Source organism: Antennarius striatus, chromosome 5 (genome assembly GCF_040054535.1).
Source record: "Antennarius striatus isolate MH-2024 chromosome 5, ASM4005453v1, whole genome shotgun sequence".
NCBI classification, from domain to species: domain Eukaryota; kingdom Metazoa; phylum Chordata; class Actinopteri; order Lophiiformes; family Antennariidae; genus Antennarius; species Antennarius striatus.
The window spans coordinates 10,376,230-10,395,423 of NC_090780.1; the positions used below are offsets into that span (position 1 = coordinate 10,376,230).

Sequence of the window (19,194 nt, forward strand, 5' to 3'; positions counted from 1 at the left end):
GGGGGTTGAATCAAGCGTTTTGCTCGAATTAATATGATTTACTTCATTATGGCCAACTTGTCGAGTTTTGTTTGTGCTACTTTTTCCAAACTAGGTACAATATCTGGCCATGTGGAACGTATGACATGTGGCTGAACTTTTCCCCAAATTAAAAAGAACTTCACAACTTCACAATATTTTATTTTCAACAAATCCAGTTTTTTCACACCTAAATTTTTTTTTTTTGCTTTTCATTGAATCATTTTATTTTGAAAACCTCCTTGACAACATTCCAGTGGTGTCGTGGCGAGCTTGACTCATTGTGGTCGTTACATTGGAGAGAGTGGGAGAGAAAAAGGAGCAAATTTGCGCGGATGCGGAGAGGGAGCGAGGACAAGCGAGTGCACAAATAGGCAGTCAGGCGCATCAGCGGCAGCAGCGACTGAACATCTCCCCGATCCTCATCTCCAGTGTCTTCAGCTGCCAATCCTCCGTGTCTCTGATTGAGATTTCACTGGTGGCTGAAGTGTCCAGAAGCCTCAGCCAACCATCACCTCCCACCACACTTTTCTTTTTTTTTTTTTTCTGGAGCTCGGTTATTCTTAGCTCAGCTGTGAACGACTGTCCTTCCGGTCCTTCTCTTATTTATCCCAGTTTCCTGAATATTTAATGGAAAATGGCGATCTGCGCACAGTCGTACGGTATTTTCTGCCTCTTCACCGTCCAAACTGTACTTCTCATTGGCGTCTCCACGCCGACAGACGGAACTCACCTCTTCCCCCAGCACTACACGTAAGTACCCTCCACAGTTGTGGGATAAACCGGGGTGACAAGGACAGGTGGCACCGGACGCGTCCCCACGCATTGCCTCGTACCTTGGAGAGCGATGGGCTGCTGTCCCCGACGTGAACGCACACACGCAGCTTCCGTCTCCGATGCCGTCTTAAAAATTCCAAACAGCCCATAATGTAGTTTTCACTGTTGACAACCGTGACATTAAAAACCAAAAGCTTCATTTTATTTATGGACGTAACAAAATGGCATCATGCACTGCGTGCACAGGTGTCACAGCCCACAAATAAAGAAATAATTTATCACAACACCCACGGGGCTAAAAATAAAATATTAGTCCATGTTGTTTTGCTGTCGCTGCATGGGGGGGGGGAACATCTCATTTACGCATGATGGATAGGTTGAGCCACAGCGATGTTGGGCTGGAAAAAGTCATCCTCTGGACACAAACATGTGCTTTGAAAGTCATAACCTCTACCCCACCGCAGGAACTCTGGCGTTTATGCTGGATTATTTAATTCAGACACAACAACAATTAGTTGATGCCGCAGACGCAGCGGCTCTTTGACGCGCCAGATGAAGTCCCAGCGTCCATGCTGCTTTCTCCTCCCAAACTCTCAAAAGTCCTTCCTCGGAGTGCTTGTTTCTTGTTAAACTGAGAAATTCATTTGGCATTTGTCATTATTTTTGTCGTGATAAAAGAAACTACTTTTTTTTTTTTTTTTTTTTTGTCTTGCAGGTATTGCAAGACAAAAAGGGCGTCATTGTGTTGTTGTCCGCAGGCACAGCGGAACATCTGTGTGTAAACCTGTTGGTCATTGTCAGCGTCCACTTGTTGGTACCTCACTTAAAAAAGAAAAGAAAAGAAACAACAATAACCACAACACAAAACTAATTAAAAGCGCAGTTTATCCTGACATGTGAACTTTACAACAGTTTCACCTTGAATGACATAAGGGAGTGGACAAAACGCAGACTTTACAACTATTTTGTTGTGGAAGTATTCAGAACAATACTACTGTATTATAACTAGTGACTTTTTGTAGTAGATGGATATTAAAATAACGTTAAAATCTCATTTAAGCGTCTTGCAGACCGGTAATAATCCCGGTGTCGTGCGACACTTCTTTACGTGATGACGTGGTAAAACGATGTGAGCGTCATGTGTCGCCTGTAGTGATGATTAGTCAGTCAGGTTCACTGAAACGACAAGAATCTAAATGCTGCCTGATGCATCCACCCGATGATCGCTTTCAAATCTTCAGGGCTCTGTTGTCCCAGATGGCCAAGGTGACTTTCAAAGGAAAATCACTTAAATTCCTGTTTGACTGAATTGCTGTAGATGATTTGATCACTTGAGCAACGCAGAGGAAGAAGAGACACGGGCTCATCGTTTTGTCACCCTTGTTTCTGTGTTTGTTGGTTTCACAGCAGGATTTTGTAAAAACTACTGAACATCTTTACAACTTGGTGGGAGGATTGATGTAGGGCCGGGATAGGCCCGTACAATTTTGGTCCAGTTTGTTACAGATGAAGGAAATCCATAATGTTCTAAAAGACTTTTATAACATTTTATAAGATTTGGTGTCTTTCCACACACATATTTTTTTAGATCTCAAGAAATATTGAAACAATTTGATGAAAAAGTGAGGTTTCACAATTCTGTGCAGCATGGTGCCGCTCTAAATATAAATCCTCATCCACCAGGCTTTAAAGTTTGCAGATCCAGTAACTTTAAATTATGATTACAGGACAATAAGTGTTTGGATGAGACTTGGTCTAATTCATTAGCCTGTTGGGCCTTCAAATTCATACATTTGAATCATTTGACAAATAATCATTTATGCCCTTCATATTACATAAATATTTTAGAAGATACACATTTGCTTAATAATTAAATGTTATTGTTATAAATTTGTTCCTCTACGTTTTTATACAGTCTTACCTCAATAGATTGTTTTATTAATATGGTAACACAATGTTGATAATGTAGAGATGTCAACATGTGTAATCTGTATTATTAGCAGTTGTCTCCTGGGATTACAAACCTGGATTTAGTGTGTTTCTTATCGCTGTGCTGCTTCCCAAAATTCAGGAGGTACATAACAGAAGTGTGTATAGAGCTGCTGTGGCTGTCCACTGGGTGTGTGGGCCTGAGACACACCGAGTGGAGGTTGTGTGTGTTGGAGGTCTAGCTGAGGAAATTTGTTCATGAGAAAGGATGGAATGCCTTGCACCTCATTGTGACAGCTGAATATACACACTTTCTGTAGTCTGAAGGTTTGCTATATGCATATTACACTTTTGTTTAGATGTATGGCGCTGTGTGTGTGTGTGTGTGTGTGTGTGTGTGTGTGTGTGTGTGTGTGTGTGTGTGTGTGTGTGTGTGTGTGTGTGTGTGTACCCATGTATGCGTGTGTGCATGTGTGCATATGTGTAGGTTAAGAAAGGGTGTGATATTATTTCCTCATTTCAAAATAAAGTAAGCAGCCCTGTTTTGACAACCGGTATCTAAGTAGACACACACTATTTTTCTAAACTACCATTATTGTACTATACGAAACACATTTTCCCTCAAATTTTCTTATTTTCACAGCTATGAAATTAGCTCACCTTTTCTCCCAAAAGAGGTTTTAGTCTTGCACATGAAATAGTGAGATCCATTGCAGTAGAATGAACACGGTGACAGTGTTTCTTTGACATGCAGGTCAAACATCCAAACTCATTTCATAACATATTCTGCTTTTCCATAATGTTTCATATAAGATAAATACTGTAATCAGAATATATATAAACACGTGTCCAAAAATAGCAACAACAACAACAAAAAAGTTTCAATACTACGTAAGAGTGACTGGAACCAGAGTATGGATCACTTTCTAACACACTGTGACCCCTTATCTGTTCACAAGTCTCCAACATTAATAATTGTGTTCTACATATTTGTGTATGTGACATATTCCTCTACTTTGATTTCCTGTTGTTCAGTGAGAGTCTAAAGTCACCGTGCCTCCTTTTGAACACATACATCCTGTCTTTAAATGTTATCAAGTCAACCATAAGTGACCCTAAAGCATTTTCAAGTAGGCCTGTTATGGTTCCGTCATCAACTTGTGGCTGGTGTTTAGCCAATGTCTGTAGGTGGGTCTGTAGATCTTGTCTCTGTTTTTATTCTCAAGAAATCAAAATGTCAGATTTTTGTGTTGTTTTTTTTTTGTTCAAAATATATCACAATGTGAGAATTCAGGTAACGCCGTTGCGTGTCGTTACCTCTGGTTGATTAAAGGCGCTTCACTTTAACAATTGCGAGCTCTAAGGACCACTGAAGTAGGGCCCTCTTTACATCATTTTTTCAAAGCTGTATGTACAGTATGCATGTGTGAGTGTGCGTGTGTGTATTTGTGTGTGCGTATGTGTGTGAGTAAGATGTGGACTAATGAAGTTGCATAAGCAGTCTGCGGGCAGAGGTATTGTCCCTCACTGTTAGTATCACAGCATCCTTCTCTGCTCTTTCTGTTGTTTCCTTTTCATATTGAGGTGACCTTTTCTTCGGCAGCAGCCTCTCCCCAGCAGTCTTGCTTGCAGAGTCCTTTTGGAGGCCCTCTTGCTTTCTCTTAATCTTGTCCCTACAAAAGCAGCCATCGCACATACTTGCACAGACGTCACGCTCCCCATGAAGCTGGCTCCGGCTTTGCAATTATGGCGATGGCGATGCATGCAATTAAATAAATCCATCTTCCATGTTGTCTTCTGAGCTAATCTGACATTTGAGGTCGGCCTTTGATTTCATCGTCATAAAAGACAGACGATACTGATGTGTTTCGCGGTTGATGCTAGTGATTAACTATCTGCAGACTGCTGAAAGGAAAAAGTTGAAAGGAAAAAGACTTGACAGAATTTATATATCTGATTGCTGGAAGATCTTTTTTTTTTTTCTTTTTGCACCACAAGTTCTTGTTGGCTGCTCTTGTTGGTTGTTCTCTGTGTCCGGGTTGGGAGCATAGTCCCTGCTGGTGCTTCAAAATGATTTAGGGAAAATCTCCATCCATTAAGTCATTTGTTGCTTGCTGAGAGATATTCTGTGATGAGCTTGAGCTGTTTGATCTCTTAATTCCAAACTTGGCTCTGTCTAACGGGAGATCAGCTCCTGCTTAGGGTGCATTTCTGTCAGACCTGAGCTGTTTTATTGCAGAGCCGCTGATCCCATCCAAGCCAAAACTGGCACGTGGGCTGGCAGTCCTGCCAGGTTCAACCAGATATATGCGAAATGTGATGGGGAAGTAGATGCTTGTGAGTAACGCAGACATTAGGACAAGAGGGGCAGAGGTATTTCCAGATAATGTCCCGGATAGGGAGAGAATCTGGCAGGTTGACAGCAGTAACAGAGACACACTAAGATTATGTACACACTTCCTATACGTTTCTTATAAATTCACTTAATCACTCGTCATTCACTCAAAGGCCATGATAGAGAAACAAATGTTCCTGTGATGACATGTTGTGGTGATAATGTTGAATGATGAAACTTGATGTTTCGATTTTTTCTTCCAGGATGATTCACTGGGCTGGACGGATTGAGAAGGAGCTGGAGAAGGTGCTGCAGCACGTCACCGGCACTCAGCAGATGAGATCGGTAAGTTGACGTCATGCTTGGATGTGACACGGTACATTATCCTGCATTATTTATCAGTGAGATTTCTCTGGCTGAGGTTGTACAACTGAATCCCTCAAGTGTGTGTTTGTATCCGTGCCAGTGACGCAGTTTGTTTGTGCAAGCACTGCAAAAATATTCCTGTTTCATTTAATGTAAACTTAAATTTACATTTCTTAGTGTGAATCAACCTTTTAAAATCTTAATATCTTTTCATTTGGATCAATCTTTGAGATGTCATTTAAAGGTGAGGTTACTAGAAAGTAAAAGTGAAATCCAATCATTAAATGAACCGATAATCTTCTCTTGATTCTTAAGTTTTTAAAACCACAAACAAACTTGTTTCGAGGAACATATTTAGAGGAATATGGTGTTGGTTGTGTGTGCCTGTATGAGGTTGTGCGCAACACGTATGTGTTGGTCTTGGGGTTGAGCAGATGGCGGAGCATGAGTGTGATTGACACCATCTCATCATATTTCTGCCACGTGTGCTTGTTCACCGTGGTTCCAGAGTTTGTATTCACCCTGAGATAAACGCTTCATTATTGCTGTATGGGTGAGTGTGATTCATCCAGCCGATATGCTGCCTGTGGCAGAGTTAATGCTACCAGTGTTCAGTGCGATGGTGGCTGGTATAGTGAGGACACTGATGGATCCCAGAGAGGAGGAAGTGAGGTGGCAGGAATTGTGCTTTTCAAAGGTTGATGATCATTAGTGAACATCAGGCAGGCTTTCAGGCTGCGTGGCACAGACAGGTTGTTGGTTGTTTCTTTTTTAACACTCACCCAGCATAAAAAAAACAAAACCTTAACAGTTTGCTTACCCATGAAAATATTTGTCTGTCACAGTTTGGGTGGGTGTGTTAGTCAGCATTCCCACTGAATAGATTTTAAATGGCAGGGGTTTCAGGGTGAAAGTGTATCTGTGATGCTGAAAAGCAACCTGGTTTTAAGCCTGATGATAAAGTCAGTTAACCTGAGTTGTTAATAAAGCCATAATGCATGGAGAGGAATCAATTTCACACTTGTCTTTTTTTATTTCTTTCATCTTTAGATCGTGTTCTTGATAAACTGATTTGTGTTCTGTAAAATATCGAAAATAGTTACCAACCTCCAACGCGGGATCTTGAAGCCTACTAGACCTTTATCAAATATCTCTACAGCAAAGCAACAAGCTAGAAACAAGCACAAGCAGCAAATCCTCACAAAAGTAAGACTGAAACTGGGTTCAGGCTCATATAGTTGTTTGAAAGGAAATTGCTGATTGATTTATTATTGAATACATTTGGATAAGTTATGTTGTATTTAGCTGGGTGTGCTGTTCATATAGGATCAATATGTTACAGTGTTTCTTGATGGCTTGTAAAGCATGATTGTAAATATATGATGGACACTGATCTTAAAGAGACCGGCTGCAGAGAAGTGACATTGATTTAACGCGAATTTCATAAGCCAAATGGTTTCTACACGTCACCCCTTTTTTTTTTTTTTGGATGTTGATTTTGCAAATATGATGAAGGTGAAAAGTCTGTTTTAATAATATGTCTGAAAATAAAAGAAAATAAATAAATAAATTCAAAAAAGTACTCATGGTGCTTCATGTCTGAGGCTTTAAACTTATTTATGTCACCCGTTGCTGAAGTTTGGTTTCTGGTCCAACACCAGTGAAGCCCATCTCTCCATCCTATTGTGCCCACTCCAGCTATCCATGGCGTAGGATACCCACCTGGCTCTATGTGCATTTATATGTTGACCTATGTGCACAAAGCAGGTGTGAAGAAACATTTATCACGGCCCCAAACGGGAGTCATCACAGGGTGAGCTAAATGGTCCAGCATGCCTCGGAAAGCTATTTTCTAAATGGATGCCTCTCTATACGTGTGTCTGATAGAAATCTTCCCAGGGCTATACGAGCTGGTAACAAGATTGTCTCTATCTTCCTACTCACACTATTTTCTTCACAGATAAAAATATTAGTTGTGTGTAAATTAGTTATGAGTTCATCTTACATGGGAAGGTGGAAAGAAACATTAATCTATATTATTATTACAGAGCATTGTTTCCATATCTTCAATATGTTTGCTTCATTAGTGGAAGACAAATTCATATGGTGATAAATTTATGCCAGGAGCATTTTACTCTTGTCTAAGTCAAGTTGAGGAAAGTTGAACCATATATACACAGTTTGATAGTCGGTTCAGGAAACGTTACAGGTCATGAGATGATGAACAGGAATGGATTGATTACTCATTCATTCATTCATTCATTCATTCATTCATTCATTCATTCATTCATTCATTCATTCATTCATTCATTCATTCATTCATTCATTCATTCTCCAAACCGCGTCTTCCACTTTCAGGTGTGGTCATTAGGCTAGGAGATATTCCGGACAATTTGTAATCGCATCACAGAGCCAGAGATTTAATTTTTCTAAATTTGTCTTTAATCTTTTATTCTTATGAAATATTTGTCCTCTTCAGGCTTTGAACGGTTTAAATTAAGTCATCAGAGAAATTTAAAGGAGAATTCTATTGTTTTTAGTCATGACATATGATCAAGAAAACCCATCAGAATTTTGACTGTAAGCAGTCATAAGCCAAAGAGGTTGGAAATCTTTGTGTCTGAACATATTGTGAATATTGGTTATATCTTATATTATAAATTAACTCTGTAAAGTAACTTTTAATTTCAACAAATGCAGTGAGAACTACAATATTTCCCAATATTTCCCTCTGAACTAGTAGTAAAGTGTAAGTACTGTATATATAAAGTGATATTCAGGTTGAGTATTGTACTTTAGAAATGTTTAAATCCTTAATCTGTGTTTAACTGCTGTCTTATACTCGACACACACAAACATCGTCTTTACAATTCACTGCACCTCAATTCAGTGTGGTGATCCTATGCAACGTATTCTAAACACTCGAAATTATTTCAACAAGAAGAGTCTAATCAACATGAATAATTTACTCTGGTACACATGACTGCTCCTGAACGCCTCGATTCAAAATGGCTCTTGAAAACTGTACACTGAGGATCCGTCTGTCCCGCTCCACGACCTCTCCTCTTTCCTTTTGCTGCTCTTGATTACTGGAAACCTGAGAGCATCACGTGCACGTCTGTCTACTGACTCACTCATACGGTAACATGATGGAAAACACACAGCACCAATTACATTTTATAACAAATGCCCTGTGTCTGTTAGTGATGAGTCGTCAGCAGGCTGCAGCTTTAAACCTACAGCCTGCTGATTGCTCTATGGTATTCTCTACGGGTGCTGTAGTTTCCTCCAAGAACTTGCAGACACAACTAAGTTTCTTGCTGGTTTACTTGAAAACTTCTTGTCTCTAAAGTCATTGTGAAAATATAAAAGTAGACATGAACATAACTGAACAACTGAGACTTCAGAATAAAAGGTCAGCCCCAGCATGAAATGAAAACCTGCACGAATTAAATGTTGCTTAAATTCTTAACAACGACTTGAGACTGAACAGATAATACAAATAATAAATAGGATGGCAACAACTACATGTATTATTTTAGGACTAGAAGCAGATGTATGGAGCTTTGCTTCAAGCCTCCCTCCTACTTCAGGGGGAAAAAAAAGAACTGCTCAGGGCCAAGAGATGACATGAAAGCTGATCAGTGCCTTTTGTTTCTTCATTTAATAGATTCTCATTTCTGTAGATAGTTTACCGGAAGACTGAAAGGTCCCTCCTCCCACCATACGCAGTTGCCTTTAAAGGAGAATAAGAGAGAGAGAGAGAGAGCGTGGACCTCCTCTCTCAACTTTCCTGCCTCTCTTCCTTTTATCTTGCAGTGTGAAACATCACAGGCTAGTTTAGGACACACTTTACTGGCTGGCTCCTCTCTTCTGTCTTAATGCTTGTCTAAAGTAGCCTTCAGTTGTTTTGTAACACGCATCAACACACATCTTTTCACTCTTATTGGGGTGTTTAATTCAAAATTAATGGGTAAATAATGATTGCTATTTTAGCACATCGACATCAGCTGCAAACCTTAGACAGTCGTGTCTGCTGGAGCTTAACTTTCTCAAACAGAACGTTGTAGCTCTCAGCGGGGTTTTGGTTTGGCTTTCGGTTTCAGTTCTCAGCACTAAGTGGGTGTTCTGCCTCAGGTCCAGGTCTGGATGCTTATCAGATGGACATAAAGTAAAAAATCTGCAATAAATAGCTTTGTTACTTTGAGGAATGACTGATGATCAAGTCCTGAGGTTTATCTACAGGCCCAAGTTGTGATACACGGTCATGAATATGATTTACAATTTGCTTCTTGCTTCTGTCTTATCTTCCTTATTATCCATTTCAACATTCTCATGGATTTACACCATTCCATGGGGAGTGGGGCCGGTGATAGGGGTTGGGGGGGTCATTAGGGTTGTGAGAGTTTAGTCATAACGTGTTAGCTAAAGTCATTTTCCATACACACATTTCCCAGTGTGCCAACTCAAACATTTCCCATGTATTTACCACAAACGAAAATAACATCAAACATAAAACAAATTAATGTGGACATTAGAGGCACATAAAACTAGTAGCAAGCTAAATGTCAAGCAGTGTGAGAGCTGGTCAGTACCATCACTCCCAGCCAGAGACGCCCCTGGACTGGTAGCACAACACAAAGATGCTCAAAGACACACTATTTCTTTTTCTGTCTTTTTATTGGTTCCCACACACTGGGGAAGGTTACAAGGACTCCTCAGCTCCTGCCTTGATGGCCTGGCACTGGTCGGTGGTGTTTACATAAATGAAAATACATACTGTATATATCTGCAGATTGCAGCCCTGCGTGCAGATATTTATGGGTTGGCGTTAGAGGGGGTTGCTTGAAATAGCTTATCAATAGAAATGCGACAGTTAAAAAAAAATGGAACCAGATTATATGGTGTCAGTTTCCCTCTCTTGCATTTCTCATTCTTGTTTTTTCTTGTATTTTAATGGAAATCTCTGCTTTTAAACATGTTGAAAAAGTTGTTATCCGGCTGAATATTTTGTTTAAGCTTCCAGAAGTTTAACATATTTCATTTTAAATTAGAATTGAAAATAACCTGCTAATCTTATTATGATAAATGTATTTCAAGTCAATCCTCCACAAAGTATTTATGCTGGTATGGATTTTGTTAACAAGATAATTTCTCATCTTAGCTCAGAGATATCTGACTCTGAAACTGATTTGGCCCTTCCTACATACTGTATCCATGCTTTGAAAGTTGTTTCTGGGTTTTGCATCTTCTGAGGACACGATTTAAAAAATCTTGACACTCTGTGTGAGCTTGTTAATTACAGTGCAGTGAATTAAAATGATGAAGCTGTGAAGGCCCAGTTGGAGGAAAACAGCACAGAACAAATAGAAATTTTGTGTCTGAACCCCTCTGACATTTACTCTGGTGCATTTTGGGACTGCATTTTTGTAACTAATTGATGTTTGGTTAATTCAATAAAAAGAAATAGCCGATGCGTTCATCTTAGTGGTAGCATTTCTGTGAGAGACTCAGGCCTTGTACTTGGTTAAAGGAAGACAATATAGCATTATGTGTCAAATAGGATTAGAGGTTTGCTAAAGCTACAGCCTTGTCAGAGGAAGATGCTTCATTTTGCCTACACTGCAAATCCTTTCTCCTTGTCTCCGTTTAGCTACAATATTATTTGCAGTGTGTGTGTGTGTGTGTGTGTGTGTGTGTGTGTGTGTGTGTGTGCATGTGTAGGTTTGATCTATCTTCTGTTTGATGATTCAGAGACGGTATACCCTGTCTTTGCTGTATGTGTTCGACTGAAATAAACTGGGTACAGTTCCCTTCGTGCGTTTGCAGACCCAATGTAGAGTTGAGTGATGTCCTCGAAATTCCCCAACTGTAAAATGCAGTATTCCCGCTGCAGAACGTGGATGTAAGAATGACAATTATCTTCCATTGTGGACGAAAGCAGGTTTTTGTTTTTTATTTCTGCTTGTGTTTGCATGTGAGAGAGGTTGTGCGTGAGCAAAATTCTCAAAGGTTTTGTCTTCCTCTTCTTCCTCTTCACCTGCACCAGTCTGCAATCGATTGGTCACAGTTCTGAATCACTTGCCTGAGCAGTGGGTGGTTATCAAATGGCGAACTACTCTCGAAGTCCTCTCACATATATGTGGTATGGACTCTTTACGGCAATCAGCTTTTTAATTCTGCAGACTGTAGCATCTTCTGCCTTGTTCTCCATCTTTTTCTCCTTAAATTTTTGATAAAAACAACAACTCCCCTCCACAATCCATCCGCCCCCTTCTTTGGCTTCAAACTGGACTCGTTCTCATCTCTGCCTTTGGCAAGATTCCCAGAGCCCTGCTGTTTGATGGAATTTATGCTTGAACACTACAGTTGCTGCATTACACCTAAAGTCAGTCATGTGGATGCGCTCATGTATTTGCAAACACACACAGTCCAACCATACAGTAAACCAGCCTAATCTGATAGACATTTACACACCACTGATGTTCAGCACCAGGTATGGGGTGAGAAAATGTGTCAGCTGAATTATGCTTTTACTCATCACAATGAAGAAATTAAAGTCAAATGTGGTGAATTCGCAAAGTTAAAGTATAGTTTATGGTTTCCTGGTATTTAGATGAGGAAAACACTTTTTTTGGTTTAAAGTTCAAAACCTTGAGTACAAGCATGACACTGGAGATCCCTCAGATCTCTATCCTTGACCCAGATTGTTTTATCTTCTTTCTAAAACTAGTCACATGCATGGCTCTGGATATCAACTTGTCTCAAATAAATGTCACCATTACTACATTTCCAGGACAGTAATCCAAGCAGCAGCTTTATTTCCCTCAAAAATGATTTGGCAAATGTGTAAATTTGCTCTGATACAATCCCAGCTCTGCTCTTTCACCCACCATCAGTTTTATGAGAACAAACAAGGACATTTTAATCTACTTTTGCCATTTTCTGACCATTAAGGCCTTAAAGAGTCTCATAAATGCAAGCTAGTATAAAATATTGATGGTGCTCAAAGAAGGGTTTAGTCAAAGGCCTGAATCTCAGCATCACACATTGCACTGATTGTGATGACATTATTACCTCCCTGTGTGTTTTATTCCTCTGTGAAATTGAAAGGTGTGCATACTGTAATTTAATAATGTATGTAATATTTTACTTAATATCTGATACAACATTACACAAAAAGCGCTTGTTTATATGCCAATCAATTCTTAATGTTTCTGTATTTTGTGTTATTTTATTTACAGCATCACTTCCGAATATGTATAGCAACATTAAACCAAATCCATAATAAATGCTTTCATAGTTTATATTCATAGACACATTTGTTGGCTCAACATAAGCTCATAACATTTCCTGTAAACTGTCAGGCATGCTGGAAACGCTGGTTGTTATTTAACAAGTAAGCATTTAGACTGACTTCCTGTCAGCAGTTTGGATTTGCTTGATTGTTGTACAGTATTTGTATATAACACATATAGCTATTCATTCATCAGTGTAGTTAATGCTACTCCTCTGTCAATAAATGACACAGTAGATCCAAGTAAATGTAAGGTGACATTTCTTTAATGTCACAAAGTGATTTATAATCATATTAATGATTCTACACGTGTAATTTATTTGAAACGCTATCTGTTTTTTGTTGAGAAAAAAACAAACAAGCAATATTTAATTACAGTTGTACAGAATCTGGCGATACATTTTGCAGATGAGTTAAGAATTCATTCTGACTATTACTGCTGTATAGCTACAGTATCTGCTTTACATACGTATTGTGTGTGGAAGCCAGCAGTCTGTTTTGTTGCCTACGGGGAGCTTAGGTTTCATTGTTGTGTGGATGTGGATAGCATGTGAGTGAATGTTTGGGGATGCTGAGGAGTTAAATCCACAGAAGCACAATAGATTTAAGACTCCCTGACACTGTAAAGTTGAGCTTTTACTGGTGTTTTGATGCAGTACACCACGGGGCATAAGAACTGAGGCTCTTACCTGTGTGCTGGGAATCAAACATCTACACCAGTGGTCTGTTGATGTTTCTTTGTATGACTGTCCCTACACATGTATGTGAGTGATATACAGTATGTGTGTTGAGAACCGTATACTGTATATGCACTGCCGTGTGTTTATTTGTGTGAGTGCTGGACCACCGACACATTTCAGACACACACAGACATCAAAGGTGGCTTGAATTAACCCTGTGTGTCGTGCTTTGCTCTGCGTGACATCCCCGGTTTCATCTCTGGCGCCCCAGCAGCACCAAACTTACGTGGCCCATTCATATTGAAATGAACAGATGAAGTTTCAGCATGCACAGAATAGTCATCCTTCACTGGAAAAAGATGAAACTTCAAAAGAGCTGAGATGTATTCAGATCTGTTTGCAGGTGGTTAGGCTGTGTGTGTTGGCGCAGATGAAGCGAAGGTGTTCAGTGTCGCTGTGAAAGTGTGGCCAAAGTGCAGGTATCATGTTTTTCTTATTAAAGTCTTGCAAAAGATGGCTCCCTGTCTCCTTCATCAGACACTGTAGAAATGATTGGTCTCAGTCACATACGCAGACACACACCCACACACATAAGGTACACACATCAAACATATCTGCCTCACTACTTTAAACTCACTTTCAAATCCATATCAGGATGCGTTTGCCTCACCGTTTATTATTTTGCTTTTTTGTTTTATATCCAAAATGTATAATTTGATTATTTTGACAGAATAGTGTTACCTCCCCCTTCACCTCCAAACACTCATTTTCACACATTCTCCCCACCTTGGCAGCTAATTTCATTTTATATTGCATTTATTGATCTGGCCAACTTCAATTTCCTGCTGCGGTGTCATTCTGTTCTACGATGAAAGATAATGTAGACGAACGGACGACAATAACGAGGAAATGGTGATGAAGAGTGTGATGATTTCTGTAGACAATTGTGATGAGCTGTGCGTTGATTAGACTGGTGTCTCAAGATGCGTTGGGGTCGCTGCTGTGCAGGTGAAGTCATCAGCTCCACCATGTGTTTTTAATGCCTCACAGTTGTCAGCAGTCGCCATGACAGCCATTCAGTAAACACATTCATATTTCATTAATCTGGCCTCTCCCCTCTCATCTGATGGTCTCTTATTGTCTCTTCTGGAGGTCGTTCAGATATGCACAGAGACCTGACTCACTGTGTCATCTGTGCCAACACTCATATACACCATGATGTAAAGCACTGCAACAGGAAGTCTGTCCTCGTGGATATTTGGCATACATTCACCAAGTATAAGATGTTATTTTACAGTTTCATTGGACAGCTCCCTAGAAACATAAATGCTGTATGAATATAATTCTATTCATTAAGTTGTTAAGTACAAACACACTGAATGTTGATACACTGACAAACAAAAATAGACTCAATTGAGTTAGATATAAAATAAATGAAAAAAAAAATCACATCTTTAAATTTTCTGTAAATTCTATTTGTTGTTGTCTTGCTTCTTATTATGCATCCGAAGAGATGTTTTTTATGTCTGGAATACACAAGGGTTTATTTTTTCATTAACTCCCCCCAAGCAAAAGAAAACATAATGTACTCAGAAATCACTCAGTGAGCCTAAACCTCTACCAATGTCATCGTCTCTAATCAATTGTTTTAACTATCCCCTGAGGAAAAGCACATGCCATGGTGATGTCAACATGGGGATGATCTCTCTCGGATCTCTCGTGTATGGAATGTTGTGTGTATCATCAAATCTTAATGTTTATGAACCAAGAGTTGGTTTTCATAATGGCAGAATGACTGAATCAGCAATATTTCAGATATTAGTCTGGTCATCACGTTTTGGCAATTCCTAGTTATTTTTTAGACTGCCATATTACAATATAATAATAACAATAATAATAATAATAATAATAGTAATTATTATTATTATTATTACTATTACTATTACTATGTTATATTATCACACTTATAATAATACAGTATTATTATTATTATTATTAATAATAATAATAATAATGATATTTATTATTAGTATTATAAGTATTATTACTACTACTACTACTACTATTATTATTATTATGGTTGTATTGTTGACTTATTCTTTTTATCTCCAATTTTAAAAATGTTTCCAAATGGACCCGTTTATCTTACAATGTTCACCAAATAAATAAGTCATACATAGAGATCATGCAACAGCAACACAACAAAGATTGTTCTCTATGACATCTTTGTTTCACACTGAAGAAAAATACGGCCATGTCACGCCACTCAACGGAGCGTCTGTAAATAGTGTACCAGCATTCTGCTAATAAAAAAAAAAAAGTGATGTGTAACCACAGTGTCTGGTATTTTATCTCTAACCTGGAACTATCTTTGCAGTCTGAAGTTTGCTTGCTTTATCTTCTTCTTTGAGTTAGCCATCGTCTGCCGCTAGCTACATTTGTAGTTTTGTTCGTCGCACACATAATACTTCATCAAACCGTCACACCCTCGTCCTGTGTGGCGCCATGACCAGCTCTGCTGTCGTCACTAAGGCAGCCTCGAACTGCAAGTCATAATGACAAATTCAAAAACACGACAATTCAGAAGTGAGATCACTGTGATGACTAAAGGGACAGTAAACTCAAAATGAACCAGGTTTGTATTTGAAGTACATTGGTAAAAAGAAAAAAAGGCTTGCTGGCATTTAAATTTTTTTATGAGCAATGGGGACTTAGAGAAACGAAACTTATCATAAATTATGAAGCGCGCCATGACAGTGGAAGTGACGCAATCGCAGACATCGGGGTGAATCCATATCAATGCAGGTAAAGCAAGCGACAAGGTAACGGTCCGACATTTTCACTATTATTTATCAGGATATCGTCTAAAATCATGGCATCATCATCAGATACTGAGGACGAGTTCCCTGTGAACCCATCTGGGGGTGTAATTATCCTGGATAATTACCACCCGATGTATGCAGAGGATGAGAGTTTGGACATCATCCCAGGTGTCTTCATCTGAATCACATTCTGACAGAGATATCCAACTAGTTATAATGTCCCGTTTGGGTTTACTGTGTGTATGGAAAAGTTAATCACGCTACAGATGCTAATGCGCTAGCCTGTCAATGGGATTTTCGATATTATGTTAGCATTGGGCTAACTGCCATTTGTTACTGTTAGACTGTGTGGAGTTAATAACAACTCTAGTTTATATCAATATGCCTTGTATTTACGAATGTATAGGGATCAGGGCCTAACATGCTGTTTTTGTATGTTTTAATTCAGTTTCACAGATCTTCTCAGTAAAATTACCTGTCTATCACTTTTGATATTGCTTACTTTTCGCGAGTGCCATGATCGCGCAATAATCTGGTCATAAAAACATTTATACTATACCTCCAGTAGCTCCAGACATGAATTAATTAAACCTTGGGAGTTCAGAATAAATAATATGGGTTTTCCGAAAATGATCTTCCCTTCAAATCTCAGAGGGAAAATGCTCATGGCAGAGCCTCAGATCTTTGGTCATGTTGACCCTGTTTATCCTTGCTCTCCATCTCCTTCCTAGATTCCCAGAAGGTATTCTAAAGAACGATAGGTCCTTGTCTTTGCGTTTATGTCCTGTTGTGTTGGCACAACCGTTTAGCTCACAAGTAACCATGTTCTTTATCAGGTTTATGGCTTCTGTGATCGCACTGTGTTCTAATGGCTGCCCTGACTGATGAAGTGAAGTATGTCGCCTATGACGTATGACCCCCCATGTGACCACTGGTTGCAGAAGCTGCTGCAGTGCAGATTTTAAGGTTTTTTGACCAAAGGGATGATGCTAGACATCTAAAAACAATTTTTTCTTCTATTTTTCATAGTGATGAACAACATACAGTATATGTCATTTAACAACGTCCCTTTAATGTTTATTGGTACAAGTAGGAACCTGCTGTCGACAAAGGATCATCACTGATTGGATGGCAAACTGGATAAGCGTGATTTTACTGGACCCTGAGTTTCTAATAACTGAATTAATTAAATTCGCAACAGGGGAAAAGGACATTTATTAACTTTGTTCACATGTGAAATCAGCTTTTTATTGAAGTACACCATCAACCGTTCACAACACATTTTCATGGTCTTGCAGGACAAAAACTAGCAGCCAATACAGTACTTGGAAGTGGCACAACACTGAGTCACACAAGTTAATGTCAAACTGTTTCTGTCATCACTGCGAATACAAGTCTCTCTCTGTAAATGATAAATAAATTAGACTAATGATTTGACATTAATGATATATTTACTGTTCATCATTCAAAATGTGAAGATTACTCCAATATATGGAGGGCATAACCTACCAGATAGAGACTTCTGACCCAGAGCAGCCTTGTTAAGACTGTCAGTGGTGTCAGGGCCTTTCCACATATGCCAAAAGGCATTCATCACATCACGGGGCCTCATGTGTTATGCTGCTTTTAGAGGCCTGTAGAAAGCAATTATAGGCTCGCAGAGTTAATTTCAGAGTGATTTGAAGTGTAATTTATTTTTGCCTGTCAATAAAATGGTAATAGCTCATTGGTTGGCATTTTCGTTGGGACCCATCTCACAGTTCTTGTACCCTACTGAAGCAAACATTTGTCTCAGCACATAATAAAGACTTGTTGTAAATTTCCCTCATATGAATAATTCAGTTGCACTCAGCTGAACTGATCTAGGTGCATTTGTACAATGTGTGTGTGTGTGTGTGTGTGTGTGTGTGTGTGTGTGTGTGTGTGTGTGTGTGTGTGTGTGTGTGTGTGTAGCTGCTCCACGTAAAGATGGCGTTACTAGTCTGCAGAGCAGAGAAAAGGGATAAAGCTGTTTGTATTGGATTTAGCATCAAATGAGGAGGATAAATAGTCCATCCAGGATTCATTGAGCCTTATAATGTAATACAGACTCAAGGATATAACGACATGCATGCCTGTGTGAAGCTTAGGTGCTCTTTTGCATACATGAGTAAAACATTTTGCAACAGTCCAATCACCAGAAAGGAGACATACAGCATGTACAGTGATATGAAATACCCTTTGTGCTTGCCACTGAACAGAATCTGGCATTAGAAGTGTGTTTGTATTTAGTGGGTGTTGGAACAGCGTAATCCGCCAATGATGAAAACCTTGTATGACCTCCACGGTCCGCAATGTTAAAGGGCAATGTTAAACTGTTTGTGGAGTTATGAAGCTACCTGCTGGGACTTACCCCCTGAACCCCACCAGGACCAGCTGACATGTCAAGTCTGTAGGCAAAAAATTAATCTGGGTTTGATCCATCCTCACTCAACTGCCCTTTTACCTTTTTAGTAACATGTCGACATCATGTCTGGCTGCTATAGCAACTTTTCTGTGGCTCTTGGTCGCTATGATACGGTCAGCTTTTGTCTCAAACAGCATTTGTCTAAAACGAATGGAGTCTCTGGACCACTTAGATTAGCAGCTCTTAATCACAACTATTCATCAGACTTGTCATGTCAACAAGCTTTCATTCAGCTGATAGAGAAGGTAGAGGACAAAAGTTCTTTTCCCTCTCTGCTTGTTGATATATTAAACTTTTCAGTTTTTTGTTGTTGTTGTTTTGAATAATGTGACCTGCATTTCTTTTGACCAACAGGAACTTGATTCAAATTCAACATGACCTTCTTTGGTTTTAACTGCACTGTTTCTGCCAGTGCTCTTTGTACTCACTTGCAAGATGGGTACTAAACATTACAAAATGCTGTACAAAAAGAAGCTGAATGTATTACATATATCCAACAGTAAGATATGCTCTGCACACAAACA

General features: G+C 39.2%; 1 protein-coding gene across 2 annotated transcripts in view; it reads left to right on the forward strand.

Moving 5' to 3' along the window:
• The first annotated feature begins 282 nt into the window (after positions 1–282).
• Positions 283–19,194, forward strand: part of cacna2d2a (calcium channel, voltage-dependent, alpha 2/delta subunit 2a) — a 153,406-nt gene continuing 134,494 nt past the window's right edge. For both annotated transcript variants that reach the window (XM_068316404.1, XM_068316405.1), the window contains exons 1-2: positions 283–771; positions 5,323–5,404. In XM_068316404.1, coding sequence (XP_068172505.1) covers positions 656–771; positions 5,323–5,404 — 198 coding nt within the window. In that variant the 5' untranslated portion in view covers positions 283–655. The remainder of the gene's footprint in view (positions 772–5,322; positions 5,405–19,194) is intronic.